Raw genomic sequence first — 23,963 nt, 5'->3', positions numbered from 1 at the left:
GTGTGTGTACACTCATGCATACTTGTGCGAGTGTGTCCACGCTCACACACACTCAAGAATGAGAAACGAACAAGCTGACCTACATTTCAGCTCAAAGGACAGAAAACTGTAGGGCTTTTGTCTCGGCCTTTTCTCCTCCTCGGGTTTTATTTCCATGCGCATTTAGTTATGAAAGCCAGTGGAAACCAGACCACCAGGAAAACAGCTGTTCTCATGGCGTCTCTAAGCTGCCCCACAAGGGAGGCTTGGGCTGTCCCCAACTTTCCTGTAATCATACATTGCTAATCCTTCTCCGCCTCTCTTCCCACCTGGGAGGTTTGTGACCTGCTCTGAATTTCACCTACCTACCTGATTCCAGCCCTCTGGATATAGTTACAGGACCTTAATAAATAGGGAAGTTGCATGCTGGCTCACCTTGTTCACAATTAATTATGTTTGTTTTTTAAAAACAGAAATCTAAATTGTTGGTATTTTAAAGTCCACGACCAAGATTTCAGCCTAGCGTATCAATTAGGAACAATGAGTGGAGCTGCACCCTGGCTTCCTTATCTTACCGTAGAGCAGCTGGCTATGAAAGGTTTTCCTGTGGTTCCTAGTCAAGCCTTGCCTGGCTGCATTTTGGAGACTTAAAGAGAGAGTTCTACCTGGCCCAGTGCAAATCTAAGTAAACTACTAGATTCTTTGCAAACTTAAAAGACGGGTTCTTCCTTCCCTCCCTCACTCCCTCGCTCCCTTCTTCCTTCCTTCTTCCCTCCCTCCCTTGCTCCCTCTCTTCCTTCCTTCCTTCCTTCTTTTCTTCCTCCTTCCTTCCTTCCTAAGGTTTATTTATTTTATTTATGCGTGTGTGTGTGTGTGTGTGTGTGTGTGTGTGTGTGTGTGTGTGAGCCTGCTTGAGTAGATGTACCAGAAGAACATCAGATCCTCTGGAACTGAAGTTACAGATGGTTCTGAGTCACTGTGTGGGTGCTGGGAATCCAACCTGGGTCCTCTGCAAGAGCAGCTAGTGTTCTTGACCGCTGAGCCATCTGCTCAGCCCCGGTGAAGGGCGTCTTGAAGACAGAATCACGTTTTACTTTTATCTTAAATATACTCGTGTCAGGTAAGTCTTTTACAGGTGTAGCACACATCTAAATATCTATTTTATTAATATATATTTATGACATGTATATGTACTAATATATTGACCACTAATACATATACTTAGTAATGCATGTATTCACTTATTTAACATGTGAATTCGTAATTGATAATTATAAACCTGTGAACAGCTGAGAGTTTGCTGTCCCCTGCTGAGCAAGGCATCTAAAGTAAAGCCCTTTGAGAAAACAGCCTCCACAAAGACTCCAAAAAGAAGTCTGTGGGAGACAGAGGTCTCACTGACCTGGGTCTAAAGGTTTGCTCATCACTTCCCAGACTCCACAGTGCGCAAGGCGGCCAATCGCCCACGCAGTGATGTCACTGAGATAAAATATGGCCTGTCCTAAGTCTTCGGAGCATCCTTCCGCTTCTGCCCTTTGTTCACAGCGTCAGCATCTCTCACGGCCTCGCCTGTGACCTCTCCTATCTTAGTCCCATTCACAGTTGCTGCCAAGCTAAAACCTTTCCACCTCAAGTTTCATCCAGTTGAATTAACACTGGGATAAAAAAAAAAAATGTGTATATAAGACTGAGTCAGCTAGTTGAGAATTGTTAGCTGTTTGGGGTGTTTTGTTTTGTTTTGTTTTAACTCTGGGTAGTAGGTGAGACATGGCAGCCAACCCTTGCCTAGTTAGTTCGTTCAGTTTTTGTTTTTACATCTTCAAAAATTCTGTCTACCTACCTATCTATCTATCTATCTACCTATCTATCTATGTATCTATCTATCATCTGAAGAAAGGAGCTGTGGGTCCTGAGAATTCAAATTCAACTCAAGAGTGGTGTTGAGCTCTTGAGCCAGTTTTTTTTTCTTTTTTTTACATTAGGTAGCGGGTAGAAGTCAGTGAGCCACCCCTTCCCCAGCTAATTCATTCTCAAGCTACACACTCAATTTAGATTTCAGAAGATTGATTGACTCTGAAATTTAGTCTGAAAACTTCACAGTAGGACTTATTTTTCCCCAACGTTAAACATGATTCTTTGTGTGAGCACATGACTAATATCTACAATATATGATTTGGATTTCTTGTTGGTGGCAAATAATTTGCAAACTTTGAATTCAAAAATCATAGTGTTCAAAGCATGGAGGCATATGCTTCTGGTCTCAGTACTCTGGAGGCTGAGCAGGAGAACGGAGAGCTCAGGACTGGCCTGGGCTATACAACAACACTTTTGTCTCAAAAATAAAATAAAATAATGTAGCCAGGCATTGTGGTCCATACTTAAAAAATACCTACTTTAGGGAGGCAGAAGCAGGAGACACAGGAGGAGTTCAAGGCTAGCCTTAGCTACATAGTAAGTTTAAGGCCAGCTATGGTTATCAGAAACCCAGCCCTTAAAACACGCACACATATAAACACACACACATACACATACTGTGAATACCATTTGACACACTTAGAGGCAGATGAAGAGAAAAGAGAAGGTAAGAATTTCTTTTGTTGTTGAATACCAGTTAACTGGTTTCCCTTTCTGCGGAAGTTAACAGAACCACACCCAAGGCCATGGATAAAGGTTAGCTCACAGGCAGTGATAATTAGTAGTTGAGTTGCTTGCATAAAAGTGAGAAGTGCTCTAGCAGTCCCCTACTGCATTCCATCCCACTCTGCACACCGCCACTATGCTGACCCCTCCCCCATGCCGTACCCCTCCCCCATACCGACCCCTCTCCCCAAATTCACCCATCCATAGACCCAGCTGCTTACCCTCTGTCTGTCATTTCCCTATGTGTCTTTGTGGCTTGGACCCGACTGATCTCAGCAGCGAAGTGCTTGGTCAAAAGGTGAATTCAGATGCAGTCACTGTGGGCTTGGATGTCTTGCCAGATATCTGTACCAGCTTAACCAGGTATGTATGCGCCTTCCCTTTCCCCAGGGTGTCTGAGGACGGCTTCTATTGCTTAGATCAGCTAATTTTTCAGGGTGGGTTGTATAATTATTTCATCTTTTTAGTCATGCAATGCGTCAAGTCCACTTAATGCTACTATCATTTAGTCACAGACAAAATGTGAGGAAATGCACATGGCTGTGTTTCAATAAAACGTTATTGATAGACTCTGAAATCTGAACATCATGTCATTTCTCATGCCAAGAAATATTTTTCTTTTGCCTTTTTCCACTCATTTTAATGTTGTAGATGCCATTCTTTTTTTTGTAGAATATGATTTCAATATTTTCACCTGTTAATACTCAACAAACAATAATTATTTTAAGATATATTTCATTATATCTCCTTTTAATTTCTGATTTTATTAATTTAGATACTGTCTCTGTGCCCTCTGATTAGTCTGGCTATCTTGTTGATTTTCTCAAACAAAGAACCAGCTCCTGGTTTTGTTGATTCTTTGTATAGTTCTTTTTGAATCTATTTGGTTGACTTCAGCCCTGAATTTGATTATTTCCTGCTGTCTACTCCTCTTGGATGTATTTGCTTCTTTTTGTTCTAGGGCTTTCAGGTGTGCTGTCAAGCTGTTAGTGTAAGCTCTCTCCAGTTTCTTTTTGGAGGCGCTTAGAGCTATGAGTTTTCCTCTTACCAGTGCTTTCATTGTGTCCCATAAGTTTTGGTATGATACGTCTTCATTTTCATTAAATTCTAAAAAGCCTTTCATTTTTTTCTTTATTTCTTCCTTGACCAAGTTATCATTGAGCAGAGCATTGTTCAGCTTCCATGTGTATGTGAGCTTTCTGTTCCTTTTGTTGGTATTGAAGACCACCCTTAGTCCGTGGTGATCTGATAGGGTGCATGGGATTATTTCATTCTTCTGGTATCTGTTGAGACCTGTTTTATGACCAATTATATGGTCAGTTTTGGAGGATGTTCTATGAGGTGCTGAGAAGAAGGTATATTCTTTTGCTTTAGGATGAAATGTTCTATAAATATCTGTTAGGTCCATTTGGTTCAAAACTTGTGTTAGTTTCACTGTGTCTCTGTTTAGTTTCTGTTTCCATGATCTGTCCATTGCTGAGAGTGGGGTGTTGAAGTCTCCCACTATTATTGTATGGGGTGCGAGGTGTGCTTTGAGCTGAAGTAAAGTTTCTTTCATGAATTTCGGTGCCCATGGATTTGGAGCATAGATGTCCAGAATTGAGAGTCCATCTTGGTAGATTTTTCCTTTAACCAGAATGAATTATCCTTCCTTATCTTTTTTGATAACTTTGGTTGAAAGTTGATTTTATTCAATATTAGAATGGCTACTCCAGCTTGTTTCTTGGGATCATTTGCTTGGAAAATTATTTTCTAATCTTTTACTCTGTGGTAGTATCTGTCTTTAACACTGATGTGTGTTACCTGTATGCAGAAAAATGCTGGGTCCCATTTACATATCCAGTCTGTTAGTCTTTGTGTTTTTATTGCAGAATTGAGTCCATTGATGTTAAGAGATATTAAGGAAAAGTGATTGTTACTTCCTGTTATTTTTGTTATTTTTGTTGGAATTATGTTTGTGTGGCTATCTTCTTGTGGGTTTGTTGAAAGATTACTTTCTTGCTTTTTTTCTAGGGTGTAGTTTCCCTCCTTGTAGTTGGAGTTTTCCATCTATTATCCTTTGTAGGGCTGAATTTATGGAAATATATTGTGTAAATTTGGTTTTGTCATGAAATATCTTGTTTTCTCTGTCTATGGTAATTGAAAGTTTTGCTGGGTATCATAGCCTGGGCTGGCATTTGTGTTCTCTTAGGGTCTGTATGACATTTGCCCAAGATTTTCTAGCTTTCATAGTCTCTGGTGAGAAGTCTGGTGTAATTCTGATAGGTCTGCCTTTATACGTTGCTTGACCTTTTTCCCTTACTGCTTTTAATATTCTTTCCTTGTTTAGTGCATTTGGTGTTTTGATTATTATGTGACGGGAGGAATTTCTTTTCCGGTCCAGTCTATTTGGAATTCTGTAGGCTTCTTGTATGTTCATGGGCATCTCCTTCTTTAGGTTAGGGAAGTTTTCTTCTATAATTTTGTTGAAGATATTTACTGGCCCTTTAAGTTGGAGGTCTTCACTCTCTTCTATACCTATTATCCTTAGGTTTGGTCTTCTCATTGCGTCCTGGATTTCCTGGATGTTTTGGCTTAGGAGCTTCTTGCTTTTTGCATTTTCTTTGACTGTTGTGTCAATGTTTTCTAAGGTATCTTCTACTCCTGAGATTCTCTCTTCTATCTCTTGCATTCTGTTGGTGATGCTTGCATCTGTGACTCCTGATCTCTTTCCTAGGTTTTCTATCTCCAGGGTTGTCTCTCTTTGTGATTTCTTTATTGTTTCTATTTCCATTTTTAGATCCTGGATGGTTTTGTTTATTTCTTTCAGCTGTTTGATTGTATTTTCCTGTAGTTCTTTAAGGGACTTTTGTGTTTCCTCTTTAAGGGCTTCTAAGTGTTTATGTGTGTTCTCCTGTATTTCTTTAAGGGAGTTATTTATGTCCTTCTTAAAGTCCTCTATCATCATTATGAGAAGTGACTTTAGATCTGAATCTTGCTTTTCCAGTGTGATAATGTATCCAGGACTTGCTGTAGTAGGAGAATTGGGTTCTGATGATGCCAAGTAACTTGGTTTCTGTTGCTTATATTCTTCCCTTGCCTCCCACCATCTTGGTTATCTCCGGTGCTACCTGCCCTCCCTATATCTGACTGGAGCCTGTCCTTCCTGTGATCCTGGTTGTGTCAGAACTTCTCAGTGTCCAGTTATCTCTGTGATCCTGTGATTCTGGATCCTGGGATCCTGGGTGTGTCAGAGCTCCTAGGTGTCAGGCTGCCTCTGAGACCCTGAGATCCTTGTGTGGCCAAGCTCCTGGGATCCTGAGATCCTGTGACCCTGGGCATGTTAGAGTCCCTGGGAGTGGAGCTTCTTCTTGGTGTTGTGGGACTGGCTGTGGAGTTAGTGCCCAAGGTCTGCTCAGGGCACAGAAGGAACTTGTGCCACTGGTCAGGTGGAGTTCCTGGGTGCCTGAGTCCCAATGGTCCTGTTACATCCCTAGTGTTGGGGCAGATATTGTGTCCTCCTCACCTCTAATCCTATGATCCTGGGTGTGTCAGAGCACCTGGAAGTGAAGTTTCCTCTGGATGTTGTGGCACTGGCTGCAGAGTTCACCCCAAGGTCCTTTAGACCCCATTCTTAACTCCAGCCTGAGGAGGCCAGGACAGAAGTCTGTTAGACTGATTATATCCCCTCCCTAGGGCTGTGGTACACAGAGCCCCTTACCTTGGAAATGTAGGATTTTACAACAGCTCATCAAATTCTGAACAAGTTACTTTCTTTTTTTTTTTTCTAAAATGAAGAAGGGGCATGAGCCTTTTGACTTTTGAGGATAATGAATATCCATCACATGAGAGCAAATGTCGGTGTCTCAGGAGCCACGATGATTCTGAAGGAGGAGAACTGCTTCCCAGTTTTTCTGCCGTTCACCAGCCCTTCCCTTTCAAGTTACAAATAATTCTCTTTAAAAATCTTTCAAATTGATGGAGGCTTAAGTAGATGTTTTATTTTTCTGTAGCTCATTTAGGAATGTTTAATAACCCTTAGTCACATTTACACAAAGCAGTGCCTTTTGTAAGGCAGCAGGCTGTTTTATAATTTAAGTGTGCACAGAAATCTCACTAAGAAAAGTCGTTCTTATTATGGCCCATCTTCCTAAACAGATGCTCCATGAGAAGTAAAGGGGCTAATTAGGCCATCTATGTTTGATGCCTTATAAGGGGTACTTAGAATACCTTTCATTATACAGGGAAAGTGTAGCATTCTTTTTTTTTTTTTTTTAAGCCCTGTTCTATTTTTAAGTCTGAATCTGGGTGTACATTTTAGAATGCATTTGAATCTAAATACCACAAGCCACTATATATAAAACACAATAAGACAATGTGGCGGTTTTCAGAGAGGTGGGGCAGACAGCAAGTCAAGCCATGCCTGGTGGGTACACTCAAGGATTAAAATGCCAGGCCTCTCTCCTCAGAGCCTCGTGGATGAGTCTGGACACCAGCTGATGGCATCAAGGTTTTGAGATGCGTTGGCGAATTGAAATAAGATAAGATATCCTTGCGCCAGACCCACAGTGGGAGTGACTGCGCTGGGTATTAAGAGTAAAGCTGGTCACGCTCCAACTCTGAGTCAGTGGGACAAGCGGGAGTGGCCCTCCGAGATTCAGACCCTGGGGTCTGTGCTATAAGCCATGGCCTCCACAGACTGTCATGGTCTTATTGCGTCAGAACTGCTAGGAGCAGGAGGCTGGGAAAGAAGAGCTGAAGGGGGAGGGATGGAACTGAAAGAAGAGACGGATGCCAGTGTTGATCGAGAGAAGGGCTTGGAAGGACCTGGTTTAAATGACTTTCTGAAAGTGAAGTAAATGCTTATAGAAGGAAGACAGATAATGAAGATTAGCCGTCATGGTACAGGGCAGACAGAGCTATAGAGGGAAAAAACAGAATAGTGACATGCAGGATGAGTAATATAGACACTGCCATAGTTTATGGGAAAAGGCAGTCTTTTTTATATCAAAGAGAAAGGAAGCTCTTTCACCGTGTGTGTGTGTGTGTGTGTGTGTGTGTGTGTGTTCCCACCATAAATAGCAAAATAATCCAGACTGGAGCACAGACCCAAATCCTATCAGTAACCATGGTTTGGGTAGAAGAGTTTTTCAATATGACACAGAGATCTTAATCTACCAAGAAGAAGAATGGGCACAGATGAGGCTGAGCTGGTAGAGGGCTAACCTAGCATGCACGTCTCATTCCCAGCACCGCTGTACACCAGGCAGGGTGTGTGCCTGTCATCCCAGCACTGTGGAGACGGAGGTGGGAGGATGGGGGAATTCAAGGCTAGACTCAGCTATTTAGAAAGTTCAAGGCCAGTCTGAGTTATGCAAGAGCAAGAGCGAGAAGAGAGGTGGGGGGTGGGGAGCGGGGAGTCGGGAGATAATGATGATAAAGTGGTAGTCAGCACAGCTGTCAGTCTCATCTGGCCACAACAAAGGAAAGTGAGCTCAAAGTGAGGAAATGAATTTAGATTAGACTGCGAAATCGTCGAATCCCACTGGGCTAGGTTATTGCGGGGGTGGGGAGAAATGTGGGCATCTCTATGCCTGGAAGTCAGGTACGGAAACAGCCAAAGCCTGTCTCCTTTACTCTGCTTGATGGGAAGGAGGCTGGGGAAGCTGGAAGAAGATCAAATGCATCTGTCCCACCCAGCACCCAGATTCTCTCCCTGCATCTCTGAGATTCATCTCTCCACTCCACTGTGGTTCATCACTGCTCCCTAAAAGCCTCCATCCGTCTTCATTAAGACCCAGGATGGATGGGGGGCAGGTAGCAGTTTCTGCCTTTTGTAGACACCTAGGCTAAGGTTGCTTGGTACTTCATTTGTAGAGTAGGGAGGACTAAATCACCAAGCCTCATCATTCGTCATTTACTTCTCTCTGCTTCCTAAATACCAAACGTGTGTAAGGCAATCGTGTCATCTCGACCATTTGTTTGTGCAGAAATCGTTTATTCATGTATGCTGTATGCAAGCATTTGAGGCTGGGGAGAATAGGGGCAGGAGACCATGAGGATCTGAGCTGTGTATGTAACAGAAAGAAACACATGCATGAGACATGTATGTAACAGTATGAAATTTTTAAAAATGTAGCCGCTCAGAAAAGGACAACTTGGTAATTCAAGCATCTGTGGATGTCACCAGCTAATAAAACAGCAGTAATGTTGGCTGTGGTCCATTGACACCGACTGCCAATTGATCCTTAATGGTGTAGTAGTATCCCCAACTTACAGGCCAGGAGACTGAGGCTTGAAGGAGGCCCATAGTCAATGTCAGGAGTAGGACTCATTTGGCCTCCACAACCAAGCCTCCACTGTGAGGCTTTTAATAGCCAAGGTCTCAGAACCACCGCTGGAGCTATTCCCAATCCAGACAGGCTAGCCTACTAGGTGGTGCGGGTGGGCTTGCTGATGGCAGACTCAGAGAGGCAAAAGGTATGTTTATAGGGCTACCAGAAGCTACAACTGTGCATCCAGCAGTTTCAGGCCAGGGGAACCTTTGCTGGATGGCCCACTCCCCCTCCTGTCCTCCTCAGGCAAGCCAGTGTGGTCCAGGCTTCTGGTCCCAGAGGCTAGTTCCTCTCAGTCTGCGCGGCAACAGAGCTCAGAGGCTCCCTGCTCCCTTACCAACACCTTTCAGGGACCCAGCTGAAATCTTCCCCAGGGATGCAGGCTTGCTAACCACTGAACCAGAAAGCCTCCTTCTTTGTTTCTTACTGTCCTTACTCAATTTGTCATAATAATGCCTTCCCACTCCCATTCAGAGCATCTGCCCCAGCTCTGGTGGTGACTTGGTTTAGATCAGTGCCCCTTTAATAAGTATAAATATCTTGGGGGGGTACAACACTCCCACAGGTGCTTCTACGTTGATTCGAAAACATAGTGGAATCTTTCTTTCAAATTTTAGAAGGTAAATTACAAAATTCCATTAGAGCCAGGCGGTGGTGGCACATGCCTTTAATCCCAGCACTTGGGAGGCAGAGGCAGGCAGGTTTCTGAGTTCGAGGCCAGCCTGGTCTACAGAGTTGAGTTCCAGGACAGCCAGCACTATGCAGAGAAACCCTGTCTTGAAAAACCAAAAAAAAAAAAAAAAAAAAAAAAAAAAAAAAAAAAAAAAAAAAAAAAAATTCCATTAGAGTTTTATTCTCGTGTACAAGGATGGGCTTTCTAACCAATCAGTAAAGTAGATCCCATGATTATTAAAATGTGTGGGGTTTTTTTGTTGTTTTTTGTTTTGTTTTGTTTTGTTTTTATGAACTACAACTAGTTGATACTTTGTATTCTCTAGTCTGTTGTGACATCTAACTATCCGGATGGTGCCTGGCAACTGTCTAAGTCTGGAACCCTAGGTTGGCAGAGTTGGGATGGTACAAATGGGGAAAGAGATCTCCAGTATTGTTCGGTTCCGGTGGTTCATGGGAGCGGACAGACTTTGTTAAGTGTTTTGGCTCTAACTCATTTTTTTGTTGTCGTTTTAAGCAGTTTTCCTCTTCTATTCTTTTTCCTCCCAGCAGAAGTGGGTGTGGGTGTAGGAAGTGAGCTTCCGTGTGATGCCAGGGGTGCCTGGCTGCCTGGGTCCCAATGGTCCTGTTACATCCCTAGTGTTGGGACAGATATTGTGTCCTCCTCACCTCTGATCCTATGATCCTGGGTGTGTCAGAACACCTGGAAGTGAAGCTAGATTCTGTGAATGATGGAAAGAGGCCTTTGAAAACTACCAGTCTTGAGGGGTGGGGATGGGGGGCTCTCCCAGCAAATGGCAGCTCCTTAGTTGGGTCTCGCAGCTGTCCGCCTCTGCCCTGCCCTGCCCTGCTTTGTGTAACTTGAGCTGGCCACTCAACCTCGGGAGATTCTGTGGGTTGAAGGAGTTGGGTTAAGTAACTGCCACATCTATAGAGAGCCTCCTGACCCATATTGGGGTACCTAGCTCAGTGCAGAGGCACGCAGATAGCACCCGACCCTGTCATGTGCCTGTGGACCGGGATTAGGAACTGACTGTTTTACTATGTTCCAAATCCACATGGTCTCCACCACCACCCCCCCACCTCCCCAAATGCTTCTTAATCCATGGCAAGGCTGATCCTGGAATCATGAAGATCTTTGTGCTGGACATTTGGAAGCTTGGGGGTGGGGATGGCTCTCCAGCATATTTGAGAACCAAACAGAGCCAAAGTGGGTCCCGGTTTCTGCTGGGATTGCTGCTAAGCCTTGAAAAGCAGCATGTATGACTAACGTATGACTGACAGTGGGACTCGGGACAGACGCCAGCTGTTATGAGCAGCCTTAGAAATGGGCGCGTACTATTGTGCCCAGCACTGTACCTGTCTCATTTCTCTATAGGTGATCACACGGGAAGACAGGCGTGTCTCCCTGAGGAGGGGACAGGTGCACTAACACACCCTGAAGCAGACTGTCAGGCGTGCAGCCTCCTTTCCTTTGCCGTCTGTCTGGATGCAAGCTAAGCCAGTGCAGAGATTGTTGCTTCCTGGCATTTGCAGGAAAGCAAGGGGGGGCGGGGCCTGCTTTTCCTGAGCTGCAAACAGGTTTGTCAGAAAGGTTCAGACAGTACCATTCACTTGAGTACAGAGTAGAGCTTGCCGCTCCTGGGCTCCTGGGAAATAGGCTCATCTCCCCTCCCTCCTCCTATGTCATTTTTATCAGTGAATGTAAAGTTGGCCTGTCTTCCAAGCTTTTATTGTCAACTTAACTTTTGTAAAATCTTAAAGCCTTTGACCCCCGGCCCCTGCAGTGAGCTCCGGCCTCAATGCCCGCCTTTCTTCCCATCCATGGAGACTTCTGCATGCCAAATTTTGATTCATCATAAGCCAGGGGTGGCAGATCTCCACTGCCGCTTCTCCCCTTTTCCCGTTTCCAGAGCAGCACGTGCATCTCAGGGGGAAGGCTGCAATGGACAGTGGGAAACATCTCTAGCTAGATTCTGTGAATGATGGAAAGAGGCCTAAGAGAGAGTTCTTTTAGTCACCAATGTGGCCCTAACAGTAACTCTGGTCATAGAGCATCTGGGCAGCCTGTCTTTCTAAGGCGGAGGTGGCTCAGGCCTCCTGTTTCCCCTGCTGGCTGGCTCAGAGCTATCCCTGGCAGCCAGCTGTTGTGAGCACTCTAGGGAGGTGCCTCCTGTGTGCTCAGTCTGGAGGGGAATGCACATGTGTGACCATATTGACAGTTTGAGGGAAGGCTCGTATATAGACAGTGATAATCCCCCGCTTGCAGCTGTCTCCCGGCAAATGATATTGCCCCTACTTTAGATAGAAAGGAATTAAGGCTCCTCTTTGTCAGAGGCCCCAGATTGTCTGGAAGAAAAGGATCTGAATCCTTGTGCTTTCCCGGAGCTGCTGCTGGGTAAGCGAGGCCTTTGTGTGCCCATCCCAGGCGCAGCTCACACCTGCTGTGGGCACACTGCAACTGTCAGGGTATGAGAGGGTGAGGCCCTAGGGTGCTCTTCTCTAAGTGGACCTTGGTACATCCTCAGCTCTGGGAGAAAGACTCAGGGAGCAGCTGCCACCTTGGACCTTTAAACAACAAAACCAGGAGAATCTGGGTGATATTGGCTCCATGATTCAAACGTGGGATTTTACCAGTCCCGGGGAACTCCTTGGAGGTCCTTCCTGACTTGAGATTCTACTTTGAGGGAAAAACAATGGAGATGTATTAAATGAGGGATTGCGTCACTATCAGAGAGGGAAGGGGAGTGATACAGGGGTACCCGGCCAAGCAGGCCCCTCTGCTAGGAAGTGACTGTATCCAGCAAACATGACTCTGATTTCCTCCCAAGTGTGCTACCCCCAGAGACAAGGATGCCCGCTGTCTACTGGGTACTTTACAGGTGCTACACTGAGCACTCTCACTTCCTGTATTAGCCACAGGGGGCCTCACCCATCAGCCCTTGAGGGGTGCTCTGCTATTATTCTCTCCCAGACAGATGATAATATTTAAACTCTAAGGGCTTAGACAGAAGGAAAGTGAGAGTTGCCTCCTGAGCTTTGGAAGACTCACTAGGCCTTCCTTCTCCCTTCTCAAAGTTCAAAACTGTTGAGAGACACAGGAGTGGAGCCTGAATATATCACCTCAGACACCAGATCAGCTGGTTGATGGGAAAAATGCATCCCGTAAAGTGCTTGTCAATGGTTCATTCTACATCAGAGGGACCAAGCCACTCTCTCACAGGTCTTACCCAGAGAGTGGAAGCTGGAGGTGAGGGTGCAGTTTCTGTAACAGCAGGGCATATCCCTCCGAGAGAGTCAGGAGAGAGTCAGGAGAGGGCCGAGCAAGTCTGTGCTCTGCTCCCCACCCCCACACTGACTCTTGAAGCCTGCCTCCTTCCCATATTCTCCGAAAGGCGATTCTTGACCATTAAACAACAAAACCAGGAGAATCTGGGTGACTTTGCTCCATGATTCAAACATGGGATTTTACCAGTCCTGGGGAACTCCTTCCACAGACTAGGTCCCCCAGCCCTTCAAACATCAGGAGACACCTTCCCTTCATTAGAGCAAAATCTGTAGGCCAGAGGACTTGGTGCCCCATCCAAAGGTATAAGGTGAGCAGAATACGCTTATCCTCCGTCTCTATCCTGCGTCTTCTCCTGCCTTTTTTACTTCGCTAAGAGGCAGAGGGGTGGATAAGTGTGTCCCATTATCCAGAGTGAGAGGAGCAGAACTATATGCAAATTGACCCTTCACTGGAGCAACATGGAAGACACCCTGTGCCGCTAGGGCAGAAGGGTCAGGAATGTTTAGATTCTTGGAGGGCCAGGTTCTCCCCATAATGATAGGATGAGACTCCAGCTTCCTGCTCCAAGCCCCTCCTATCTCCTCCCCTCTATCCCTCTAGAAGACAGTTGCCCCTGTCTACCAGCATTCTCTCCTCCTCGCTCCTCACCCATCTTGGGATCTGAATCCACATTTCCATTTCTCCAGCAGTGGACTAGAATAAGAATTCAGTTTGAGAATCTAGATCTGAGTCATATACTGTGGGGCCCTTCACCCCATTAGCTTCTGTTTTCTCACTTATAAAACAAAAGTCTCAATGACTACCTCATAAACAGGAAGGATGGTTAAGTAAGCAAATACACCAATATTTAAGTGCGCCATCTGCCTCTCCTTGTTCTTTATGTTCCATAAATGCTCTTTGCTATAACAAAGAGAAGGTATCTCCTGATGTCTAAGCAGCTAGGACTCTGAGAACATAGCCTGTGGAAGGAATGCCCTCAGGGGACTAGTGAAAGTACAGGTTTGAATCCTGGAGTAGGGTCCACCCAGATTTGCCTGGTTTTGTCGTTCAGTGGGAGAGAGGAAGGGTTTAGAGACTTTTGCTTACCAAGTCACCAAGTACAGGAAGTCTGTGTGCCAGAGAAGCTGATGGTTAAAGTGTCTGTTCCCCAGGGTTATGACAGATGACGAAAGCACTTCTGTAATCCTCTTAGCTCTATGGCTGGCATAGAGATCAAACAGAAGCCATCAACGTTACCATAGCCAAGCGTGTGAGCTCCTGATGGTGAGCTCTTGGTCGTATCCTGTAGTACTTGGAAGATTGTGAGGTTATTCATCTAATCGTCTCAGTTGAGGGCTCTCAGGACCCATGGGGGGTTTCACCTAAGCCGTTTTTCTCATCCCCAGTCCCAGGCACTACCACGGTACTCATCACTCATTGGGAGGGCAGAGTTGTTCAGAGTGGTGCTTTCCATTCCCACAACCCAAAGCAGACTGACGTTTCCCCCAACTCCAGGTCCAGCACTTACATCCAAACCTGAGACCAGGACGCAGAGTGTGACTATAACCCGCCGACTGAGAAAATAAGCCCAGCCAGCCCATCAGTTCTAGGAGCCAGGCTTGTCCGACCCTGTAGCTTCTCCATCAAGTCTTTATGTCCTCCATTCTTCAGGAACCTTAGTGACATGGCCTAGCAAGGATAACTAGGACTGCTTCTAGAAACACAAGTCTAAAAACAATCACCCTATCGAAGTGACTGTCACTTCTTAAGTGTGAGGTGCACTTCACAATTCTGAGCTTTGTGTAAAACACGAAGCCACCGACTTATGCTCTTGCCTTCCCATCAAAATATGTCTTAGATATGCTGGGATTGGCAGATGGGAACCCTTGGGTTTTAAACGTTGATCTAGGAAAATTACCACTGAAGTCAGCAAAACCCACCTTCCTCATGAGTAAGGACATGCTGTGACGGTGTCGGATGTGGAGGATCTAGCAGCCAACTGATTTCCTACATGCTTCCCTGCAGCAGCTTTGTGTCTGTGGTAGGTGCCCTGATTCTCTGCATCAGAAGACAGAGCATCCTCTGTGTTCACAGGTAGGGATAAAAAAAGGGTGCTCAGGATGCAAGAAGAATGCCCTACCCTCCAACAATACTAAAGAAATGTAAAGATTAGAGATTATTGTTGATGTCTCCCGAATCCGTTTAGCTTGAGAAATGCAGTTAAACAATTAGGTAGCTCCTACCACAAATCTAATCTTCTTTGTGATGGGAAGCAGGTTTCCTTACACTATCTCCGCATTGGGTCTTTTTCTTGGGGGATAAAAAGGCTACTGTCAGAGTCTCCTTGAGACTCTTCTACAGTCCTTACCACCCCTCCCTTTCCTTCGAGCAAGCGCATTCCTCCTCTCTCCTTCCTCAGTTGTTTCTGTCCTAGACGTTGAGAAAGAAATGGTTTGCCCTCTGCTAGAGAACACACTCCTAAGAAGAACTAATGAGAGAGAAGGTGAGTCATAGTGATTAAGAAATAAAAGTCATGATCTGGCTGTCAGTCATCCTGGAATCCCACAAGGCTCCCACCACCTGAGCTTCATCTTTGAACGGTTTTCACAGGAGTATGAATCAAAGACCAAACTCAGCGGTGTGAGGAACACTGTATCATGTCTGACTTTTGTGTGTGTGTGTGTGTGTGTGTGTGTGTGTGTGTGTGTGTGACGTTGCCGTTTTGTTGGATTTATAGGAAGGTGAATCACTATTTTGGGGGTTTTATGCAAGATTTCAGGTGTTCCCAGGCATCAGTTAGCACAAGTTGCCTTTGGGGGGAAAAATCTGTTTCTCTTCATACATCCTTGAACCCTCTCTAGGAAATGGAACTCTTTTACATTGCCATGATGTATGTATGGTCTTATGTACCCAGATCTGTGAACAGTAGGTTGCCAGCTCTTCTAAAAGAACACATCTCTGCAGCTTCTTCCTTCCTAGATAAATGAAAGCCCTAGCTAGAGATGGTCAAAGAAAGCTGCCTTTGCTTGTTTTGTTAAGACAAAAGCAACCTAAATCACTGGGCAGATCCCACCAACCTCTGGTCCCTTGTCCCATAACCCAGTAGGGTTTCCTTCTGCAGCCGGAGAAAGACCTGACCACACTACCTTCTGCTCCAAAGCACTCAGGTCACACTGGGAAGCTCTTCCCTTCTCTTTCCACACTGCAGGGTTAAAAGCAGGGAGAAGGGGGAGAGCTAGTCAAAGTGATAGATAGACTCTCTCTGCCCTCATACAATACATTCAGCCAATTGAAACTTATCCCCGACTAACTTACAAAGAAATCAGATTCAGACCATTGTTATTCTATCTGGGTTTGACGATTACTGAGAGGTCACTCCTAATCCACTCTCCTAACTGCTGGTCTGGCTACCTCCCCAGCTGTTGCTATCCCAGATACTTGATGTTTCTCCCAGCCATGTGCTCATGGACCATCTTGCCTCATGATGGCTTCCTCCTCCCCTCCAGCAGCTGTGGTCTCCAGGAAGTCTCCACAGGTTTTTGGCAAGGAGTCGAAGGAGGGAGAATGAGAGATGAGAGGAGGAAGCCATCATGAGGGGAGGTCGCTGTTGCCGGCCAGCGGCAACCATAGGAAAGGGTTTTCTGGAATATGGTGTCAGGGGGAAATTGGCTAGTCATAATTATATCTTACCCACGTGGAAGGCACCTTAAAAATTAGACAACAGGAGATGTGATCACCCAGTCATCTTCCATTTAATGAATCTCTTTGTTACAAGCCAACAGGTAGAATAGGTGAGGCAAAACCCCTCCCCCAAGTTCATCAGCATGCCGGCCCAATCGGCAGCTCCTTATTCGGTCTCTGGAGGTGGGACTTCCGATGTAACTGGAACCAGGAGCGAGGTGTGGCAAATAGCAGGAGGTGGGCAGAGAGGTGTGGTTATGAGAGGCAGGCAGGGTCAAGCAGGAGGGTTACAGGTAGCCAGTTCAGCAGTTAAAAGAGTAGATTAGGGGTTATCCCCTAGTAATTGTCAAAACCAAATAAAACAACCATAGTTGAGTCTCATTTCTTTCTTTTTCTTTTTTTTTCTTTTTTCTTTTTTGGTTTTTCAAGACAGGGTTTCTCTGTGTAGCCCTGGCTGTCCTGGAACTCACTCTGTAGACCAGGCTGGCCTCAAACTCAGAAATCCGCCTGTCTCTGCCTCCCAAGTGCTGGGATTAAAGGCGTGCCCGACGAGTCTCATTTCTTATGTAAGCGAGTTGAGGATAAACTTAAATTGATTGTACTACACCATCACTCCACTCTTAGGACCTCAGTGGGATGCGTAGAGTCTGAGTCCTGCAGGGAGGAGAGAAGGGGGTACTCGCAGGCGAAGGAGACTGGGTAACATACAAGCACCTGGCAGAGACTGCAGGCAGCCCTTCCGCTCAGAGACTCATCTCTCTAGAGCAAGGATTCTCAACCTTCCCAACGCTGTGGCCCTTTTAATACAGTTCATGTTTGCGGGGAACCCCCCCAACCACAAAATTATTTTCACCACCACTTCCTAACTGTAATGTTGCTACTGTCGTGAATAGTAATGTGAGTATCTGAGTGCTCTTAGTGAGCCTTGGAGGTGACCTCCTGTGAAAGGTCGTTCACAGGTTGAGAACCCACAGGTTGAGAACCTCTGCTCTAGACACTGGGGAAACAGGTCCTCTGGAAAGTAGGCAGGGGAGTGGTGTGGATAAATTTAGTCCCATTAGATGTCTTAAGTGTGTAGGGCTAGGAAGTCTCTCAAGGCTTTGGCGGTTGGGATGCAGCCTTTGACAGCCGTTGTGGTTTTATCTAACCACTCCATTTGCCTTCTACGGGGTGCTTCCGTTGGCATAGGGGTGGGGTAAAGAGAGTCTTAGCGAGATTACTGAGGAATGAGACAGCCGCCCTAAGTGACTCCATTAGGGTGCATCCCAGAGTGAACGGAGAGAAAGAAGGGTAATCTTGCGGTGTTTGCCATACCACATTTCTCACCATAAAAGGAACAGTAGAGAAAGGTGGGGAGGCCCAAGGAACAAGAGGCAGCTAGTTTCATGAGTGCCCTATTCTAGTCTGTATCAGGGAGCTTGAGCCAAGCAGACCTTCCAGTCAGTGGCCTGAAGGACGACCGTGAGGCTCATGTGGTCTCAACATCGGCCCTGGGTCCATGCTGCCTTTGTATAACAATTTCACTTTCAAAGAATGGCTGGGAGTTTGTAAAGCGTGGGGAAAAAAAAAAAAAAAAGCACTAGCTCAAAAGAGCTGCCCTTATCTAGGACGGAATGTCAGGAGAACAGCTTACGGAGGAGATGTACCGGTGGAGGGGGTACGTTGAAGTGAGAAGACCAGCAGCCAGGTGTTGGGGGTTCAGAAAGAAAACATACAAACAAGGATGTCAGACAAACAGGCATCATAATTAAGATGCTACAGTGCTGGCCTAAAACGAAGGTACATGTTAGCTAGATATGTAGTCTTTTGCAACAGAATAGAGGAGCTAGAAAGAAATTGTCTCATATATGGCTAGGAACATCAATTAATATCATGGAAAGTCATAGAGAGGACAGGCTTCCCAACGAACATTTTTTTTTATAAGTATATGTCTTGTGTTCTCTCCTTTTTTAAGATTTATTTTTATTTATTTTATGTGTATGAGTACACTGTAGCTGTACAGATGGCTGTGAGCTATCATGTGTGTGGCTGCTGTTGATCTCAGGACCTCTGCCGGCCCCACTTGCGCCAGCCCTGCTCGTTCTGGCAAAATTTATTGCAGCAGTCTTCAGACTGCACCAGAAGAGGGTGTCAGATCTCATTACAGGTGGTTGTGAGCCACCAGGTGGTTGCTGGGATGCGAACTCAGGACCTTCGGAAGAGCAGTCAGTGCTCTTAACCGCTGAGCTATCTCACCAGCACCACCAACAAACACTCTTGAGAAGTCTGGGAATCTACCTGCAGATGACTCTCGCTGGGTAGCAGTCAAGCGCCAACTCATGATGAATTGAAACCAGTTTGATTCCGAGGACCTTTATGCTCATAACTACCTGTCATTCCAGATCTAGAGCCTCTTCGGTCCTCTTCTGGCAGTGCACATGTATAGAGCACTTATGTGTAAGCCAAGCACCCATATACATTAAAGTAGATTAAAATTTTTAAAAATGACTTTAAAAAAAAAAAGCCTTGAAGAAAACACAGGAAGGGTGAGGAAGGCATTGGATTTGGCCTCAATGGCTCATATGAAAGGGAAGGGAAGGGAAGGGAAGGGAAGAGAAGGGAAGGGAAGGGAAGGGAAGGGGAGGGAAGGGAAGGGGAGGGAAGGGAAGGGAAGGGTCTACCTTAAACTCAAGAACTGCAAATCCTAAGAAACAATCTGCAGTGATCCACAGAGTCAAAGACCCATTTTTTGACTGGGAAAATATTGTACAAGTCACATGTGATAAAGGACTAAAATTATCAATGTATAAAGAACTTCAGCTCAACTACAACAGACCACATAACAATTTTTCAAATGGGCAAAGGATTTGAAAAGACATATGTCCAAAGAATCTACACAGGAATACCAAACTACATGATCATAATACATACGCAGAGGACCTAGGTTGGACCCATGCAGGCTACCTGATTGTTACTCCCCTCAGAGCCCTGGTTAGTTGATTCTGTAAATCCACCTTTCTTTTTTGTTTGTTTGCTTGAGATCTATTTATTTTTATTCTATGTGTGTGTTCTGCCCAAAATACATGTCTACACCATGCATGTATCAGGTGTTCCGGAAGCCAGAAGAAGGCATCTGATTGCCTGGAACTAGATACAGATGGTTGTGAGTTACCATGTGGTGCTGGGAACCAGACCTGGCCCTCTGCAAGAACATCCAGTGCTCTTAACTGCTGAGCTCTATCTACAACTCCAATCCAGCCACTATAAAAAATTTCCTGCAAGGTTAGCCAAGCAATGGTACAGAGCAGAACCGGGGTTCTATCTGTTGGCCCTTGTCCTGCAACCTAGCAGTCAGCTGTGGCCTTGCCAGATGCTTGTCAATCCTCAGTGTGTTCCTGGATGGGTAGACACCTGACTTAGAACCATCTCCCCTTAAACATATGGCACCGGGAACACACACCCTGTTCCCACATCCATCCTCATCTCACTCAAGCCACTTCCTCAGTTCTCAGGTACAAATTGGAGATGCTTTGGGTTGTGTTGTGGAAAGTTTTAATCCCAACCCAGGGTTTCTACCCAGCCTATGACCATTTAGTTCCCAGATAAAACACACACACAACCTTTATATTTACAATAAGCCTTAAACATCACAAGAGCTGGCCGGATATCTAACCTCTAGGCTATTGGAATCTCCTGTCATATAGATAACCCCGAGTTCTTACTTACTGTGCTTCATTTGGGCTGCTCTTAACTTCAGTTGGCCAACCCTCAGGGCCATGTTTTCTTGACTCTCTAACACATGCCGGCTTCTCCTCCTCCAACTCCTCCTCTTTTCTCTCTCATGATTCTCTCTTGACCCCTCCCACTACCTCCCCACACCAGGCCCAGGAACCCTAAAACCTACCTATGTCTCTTCTGTCCAGCTATTGGCTGTTGGCACCTTTATTTACCAATTAGAAATAACTTGGGGGCAAGGTCACATAGTGTCAAGTGGGGTTCACACACAGACTTTCTGGGGCAACCAGATCTTGGGGGCCTGCACTTAACATTACAATACACAGCATAAGACCAAACCTCTCCAGTGTTAAGTAAAGGACCAAACATCTATGACTACCATGGTGTCTATGGAAGTGGAATAATAAAACAAGTCCTAGCGTAAACATCTCTTTATATATATGTATGTGTATATATATGTACATATATTATAGTATATATATACACATATATAAAGAGATGTTTATGTGTATATATGTTTATATATATGTATGTGTATATGTATATATAAAGTTTCATACATGAACACTATATGTATTTACATCAGAGCTAAACATTTTGCACACATCATCTAAATTTACCCTCTTGGGGACTCTGAGTATTAGGTAGCTGTCAGTCACACTATACAAGTGAGGAAACTGAGGCTGGGAGGCTGAGGAGCTTCACACCAGAATGATGGTGACAGCAGGACTGTGTGGTCATCTGTATGATACCCACTAGCCTGAGTTCCTTGTCAGTGATGATGATGAGGAGGTGGTAAAGGATGGTTCCATTAGCCAGGGGCCAGCCCGTTCTGTCAGGGCTTCTAATCAAGCCTGAGCCCAGCAGCCGTGCCAGCTTTCCCACCCCTCTACATCCCACCTCACACTCCCACAGTTAACTGGTCCTTACGAAAGAGCAGGCCTCCTTTCCGACACGCTCGTTTCCTGCACTGACTAGGAGCAGGTCAAATGAGATGGATGACTGCCATCATTCCGTACAGAGGAGGACACTGGGTGACGGTAACCGCCTCCATAGCCCTGATTCCTGGACCTGTCCAGCCACTCGGAGTCACAGAGCCGCATCCATCGCAGGGCACAGAGCTTTCCTAGGTCAGCCAAGGGTCAAGTGCAGCAAGATGAGCTCGTCTGATTCAGCTTGTCCTGGATCTGAGGGAAGTTGAATACTCTCTCACAGTACGCACTGTCTGCTCCTTGATTATGTCCAACCTTGGCCATATCTCCCTGGCCACAGCCTACTGACAGTGGTTTTTTTTTTCTCAGTAGAATTTGACACACACATACCCCCTCCCCCGAGGATGTCGGAAGATGTCTTTAAATTTATTATCACGTTTATTTATTTGTTTGTTTGTTTGTTTGTTTGTTTAGAGAGGTGCATACATGCCACAGCACAAGCCTAGCAGTCAGGGTGGGAATTGGTTCTCTTATTCCATATGTGTGCCCCAGGAATCAAACTCAGGTTGTCAAGCCTGTTTGGAAGTGCTCTATCCACTGAGCCATCCTACCAACCCTTGACCTTTTAACCCTAATATCTACTAAAGAAACAAACATGCCAGACAGTCAAATTCAGGTTTAGCATGAAGGAATATTATTTGGAAGGTAATCTTTGCCCAAGCCATCTCTATTTCTCTATTCAACAAATATCCCTGCAGACAGACTAGGGCTCAGGAAAGGCATCTTGACAGAGGGACTGTGGGGTTCTGCAGAATAGTGCAGGAGGAGAAGACCACAGCGTGGGTGTTGGAGACGGCAGATGTGGGGCTGTGCCGGCTCAGGTCAGAAGTGGAGGCTCTCATCTAAGAGGTCCTAGGTGTTTGTGACCCTGGCAGAGATGGGACAAGAGTGAAAACTATGAAGTTGAAAGAGAACTGTCACAGTCAACATTCCCTAAAGTTAAAATACAATGCTAAGGAAAACAAATCTTTTAACCCTCCTAACAGTTTGTATGGGGCTGGACAGGTGGCTCAGTGGTTAAGGGCACTGACTGCTCTTCCAGAGGACCCGGGTTGGGGCACCAGCACACACCGTGGCTCACAATGGTCTGTAGCTCCAGTTCTAGGGAACCGACCCCTGTCCCAAACTCTCAAAATTAACAGGCCTAAAAATATATTATTTAAACACAACAGTTTTCATGTTGGTTTAATTCATGTGTGTTGAAGGTGTGACTGCACATGTGTGCACAGCATGTGAGACCAGAGGACGACAACCTTCTGTGTCCACCTTTGAGACAGGGTCTTGCAGTGGCCTGGAACCCACCAGGTAGGCTAAGCTGGCTAGGCAATGAGCCACAGGGACCTACCTGGCTCTGCCTTCCAAAGGCTGTGACTACAAAACTCATGTGCCACCACAAGGTTAGTCTGTTTGTTTGTTCCAGACAAGGTCTCACTATGTAGCACTTCTTGCTTCTCACAAGTCTGGTGGCCTGAGTTCCATTCCTGGAACCAACAGTGGGAAGTGAGAACTGACTACCATGTGTTGTCTTTGGACCTCCACACACATGCCTTAGGACTTGTCTACACGCATGCGCCCGCACACACAAACTAATAATAAATAAAATTTAAATAAGTTAATAGAAAAGGGGTTTTAGAAAGCTAATTCTCATGTGTGAAAGTATTTGTGAGAAATTGAAATACCCTTTCAGTGGGGGGGTTGATCGTCACTTTCTTTACTTGACAACATTTGTACTTTCATTGAAAAACCTTGTAGAAATCAGTTCTATTGGCTCTGGGCTTGTCCGTGTGCCTGCCTGTCCTTTCTACTGTGCATATTTGCCAAGGAATGTGGGGAAGCAAAGGAGGTGGCGTCCTTCACCAGGGGCTGCTTGAGACCGATCAGTGCTTTCCTTTCTTCTCTGTCTCTGTGATGCTTAATTTTTTTTCCCCCCAATGATGAGCTTGGAAGGAATGAGTTAAGGCCATTCTAAAAATTAAGCCTAAAAGCAAATAAATTTCAGAAAAGCAAACAAGACTGTATTGCCCTGCTTCTGGCTTTCTTGGCAGGGGTAATTCTCAGCCTCCCCATCCCTCCCCTCCCCTCCCCTCCCCTCCCCTCCTCACCCCTCCCTCCTGGCAGGACCCCTGAAGAGGACGGGGCTGGCAAGCTTCCCCTCTCACAGTCTCTTTGGTGGTGGTTTGCAGCCTGGTAAACAGTGAATTCTTGACGGGGCTGGTAAAAGCCAGGCCCTGGAAGGCCGGGGCGAGTTTGTCGGGTGCCTTGACTTCCTCTCCATGTGTTTGTGATAAAAATCAGAGATGAAACTGGCTTGGACTAGTTCCTGCAAGTTTTTCTAGGAGCCTCAGAAGGCTGTCTGGATGTGTGTGGACTCAGCCACCCCTGTGCTTCTCTGAGGTCTGGGGTGTATTAGTTACTCGAGTTTGTTTTAGGAGTTCTTACTTTATTTTGAGTGAATAAAATCAGAACTGAGAAGCCATTCCAGAAATAAAGCCAGCTATTCATGGCAGGGCTTTGGGGCGAATCCCTTCCCTTCTCTATGGAGAAGAACTCTATTTACTTTTTTGAAGAGTCAACAGCAGCTCAGGTTCACAGCTCTGCCATCAAAAGACACTGCCATTTCGGTTTGTGGGGAGGACAGATGGATGCTCTCAGGGGACAGAGGACTAAGGGCCAGGCTGGGCAAGCTTCAGTTTTGATTTAATG

The 23,963-nt window shown here is 45.6% G+C and overlaps 1 protein-coding gene across 5 annotated transcripts in view; it reads left to right on the top strand.

Annotated features, from left to right (window-relative positions):
* Slc44a3 (solute carrier family 44 member 3) overlaps positions 1 to 23,963 on the top strand; it is a 78,872-nt gene that overhangs the window by 43,370 nt on the left and 11,539 nt on the right. For 3 of the 5 annotated variants that reach the window (XM_031375321.1, XM_031375320.1, XM_031375318.1), the window contains one exon: positions 2,896 to 2,982. In XM_031375321.1, the coding sequence (XP_031231181.1) occupies positions 2,896 to 2,982 (87 nt within the window). The remainder of the gene's footprint in view (positions 1 to 2,895; positions 2,983 to 23,963) is intronic. The other 2 variants (XM_031375319.1, XM_031375317.1) reach the window with 1 other exon arrangement.

This window comes from Mastomys coucha, unplaced genomic scaffold (assembly GCF_008632895.1).
Source record: "Mastomys coucha isolate ucsf_1 unplaced genomic scaffold, UCSF_Mcou_1 pScaffold16, whole genome shotgun sequence".
NCBI lineage: Eukaryota > Metazoa > Chordata > Mammalia > Rodentia > Muridae > Mastomys > Mastomys coucha.
This window is presented reverse-complemented; position numbering and strand designations above follow the sequence as displayed.